Here is a 1,971-nt window from a genome sequence, read left to right as displayed (position 1 = left end):
CAGCCAATACTGTAACCTGCTCATATTTTATTGAAGGTAAAGCTGGGGGTTCACACCGCGCCTCAGCTCCCCTGCAGCCATAGGGTACGGCTCCAGGTGGCAGAGGAGACAAGATGGCCAAGGCTGGCACTTGGAGGCTGTGGTCCACTCAGTAGCCCCCATCCCTGCAAGAATGCAAGGTTACGATCTTAACTCCACTCGCTCTGACCAGATGTGGACTACTGGGGTTGAGAGTCGGGGACAGATATGCAAGGCCAAGAGAGGGCAGCATGCTATGGCCATCCAGGGTGCAAACGAATAGGAGGTCCCTGATGAGGTGCATGGGAGGGCAGGGTGGGCACATTACCCCCAGCTCAGGCTCCGCTTGGCTAGCTCCACCTGGGCCAGCCGATGGTCACTGAGCACCCGCACTCTGGTGATGGTGGCCAGGGGTCGGTGACGGTGTGGGAACTGGAGCACCTTGTGTTCCTGGGCGTAAATGTGGAAGTGTTCTGCGTCTGCACTCACCTCCATCTGTGGGGGAGGAGAGCAGGGGTATCCCAGCTACTTGGCAAAGCACAATATGGCTTACCTAACCTTGAGTTCCCAGCTGGGGACCCCTCTTTTCTCAAAGACAGAGAGATTGGCAGCCAGAGAGAGAAGCATCCCAGTGAACAAGTAGGGAAACTGAGGAAAGGGAGGCCACCCAGGCCCAGCAGGGAGGCCATTGCACCAACCCATGTAAATATCCACTATAGTCCCCTTCTCCATTGGCCTTGGGTACCCCATCCCCTCATCTACTTCCTCCCACAAGCCCCATCACCTCAAAGGGCTCTCCCAGGGTCAGCGGGAACACACTGGACACCTCCTCCTGTCCCCAGCGTCCCCCCTGGAAGGCGTTGCCCACCACCGTGGCACTGGAGAATCGGGGTTTGACGTGGAAAGCGATGTCTCCCGTGTCAGTTAAGAAGTTGATCTCAAACCTGTGGGCAAGGGGTGTGCTCAGGGTCAGGAGTGTGGCTGGAGGGTTCCGACCACGGACCCAGGAAGGGAAGGAGGCTCTTACTTGTCCTCTCCAGCATCTGCGTGTCCCTGTACTGTCAGGCTCCAGCCCGGGGCCAGGCCCCCTGCACAGAAGGCTTCAAACTGAAGGGAAAACACAGGGGATAGAGCCCCATACGGCTGCAGCCTCCTCCCTCCCTCCAAGTGTACTGTTTCTTCAGGGAGACTCACTCCCACCCAGCCCAAGGCCTCCACCTTGATGCCGCTCTGGGTGGGGTGATCCAGAAACCTGACCCCCATAGCCCCTCTCTTTGGGGTCTGAAGAGAAAACATCGATGTCCCTCAGCTCTATAGTGGGGAGTAGATGACCTGCTAGATGCCCCCAGTCTTCCTTCTCCAGCATATGAAAGCGCCCATGGCAGCGGATCTTACCCACCTGCAACGCCATTGCCCTCAGCCACTGGGGAGGGCGAGGCAGCTGGGGATATAGCAGAGCCTGCTGGGGCGGGGCACAGGAGCCCCACCTCCAGGGCCTTGTCTGGGTCACATGGACCTCTCCCCCCTCAGGCTACTCCTGCTGGAGAGGGGGCTGGGAACATGGCTTAGGAGCAGATCTCTTTCCCTGGGTTCATTCTCGGCAGGGTCACCGGTCGGTCCTCTCAACAAGCTTCCTCGGGCCCACCTGGCTCTGCCCCTGTGACTTTTCAGGGTCTTGCACACATCTGGGGACACACCTCCCATCTTTGTAGGAAGGGTATGACCAAGCCCCACCCCATGTACCAGAGCCCCAAACTGGCCCATCTGTCTCAAAGGGTGAGGGAGGCAAGCCCTCATATGCAACCCTGGCTGGCCTTATGGGGGTCTGTCTGACCGTCCATCCACTGTGCACCATGCTGGGAGTGTGTTCCTCCTCCTGTCCCCCCACCCTCGGGGCTGCCCTGTACAGTGGCTCAGTGGCCTCAAGGGGATGAATGGAGGATTAGGCTGGGC

At 59.0% G+C, this 1,971-nt stretch overlaps 1 protein-coding gene across 1 annotated transcript; it reads right to left on the bottom strand.

Annotated features, from left to right (window-relative positions):
* Positions 1 to 342: 342 nt before the first annotated feature.
* Positions 343 to 1,281, bottom strand: Grifin (galectin-related inter-fiber protein). The gene is made up of 3 exons (XM_059249811.1): positions 1,046 to 1,281; positions 803 to 962; positions 343 to 513 (listed from the first exon to the last, which is right to left on the bottom strand). The coding sequence occupies exons 1-3, from the start codon at positions 1,279 to 1,281 to the stop codon at positions 343 to 345; spliced, it is 567 nt and encodes a 188-aa protein (XP_059105794.1).
* Positions 1,282 to 1,971: the final 690 nt, after the last annotated feature.

The sequence above is a fragment of the Peromyscus eremicus genome, chromosome 23, assembly GCF_949786415.1.
Source record: "Peromyscus eremicus chromosome 23, PerEre_H2_v1, whole genome shotgun sequence".
Classification (NCBI taxonomy): domain Eukaryota; kingdom Metazoa; phylum Chordata; class Mammalia; order Rodentia; family Cricetidae; genus Peromyscus; species Peromyscus eremicus.
The sequence above is the reverse complement of the archived record's forward strand: the minus strand, read 5'-3'. Positions and strand labels throughout refer to the sequence as shown.

Bases quoted from the DNA above. Each gene is read 5' to 3' on its own strand.
- Grifin (XM_059249811.1), bottom strand. From the start codon at position 1,281: ATGGGGGTCAGGTTTCTGGATCACCCCACCCAGAGCGGCATCAAGGTG. The intron at 963-1,045 runs GTAAGAGCCTCC...CCTTGCCCACAG, and splicing joins GCAGATGCTGGAGAGGACAA to GTTTGAGATCAACTTCTTAA. The intron at 514-802 runs GTGATGGGGCTT...CCTCCCCCACAG, and splicing joins CCCTGGGAGAGCCCTTTGAG to ATGGAGGTGAGTGCAGACGC.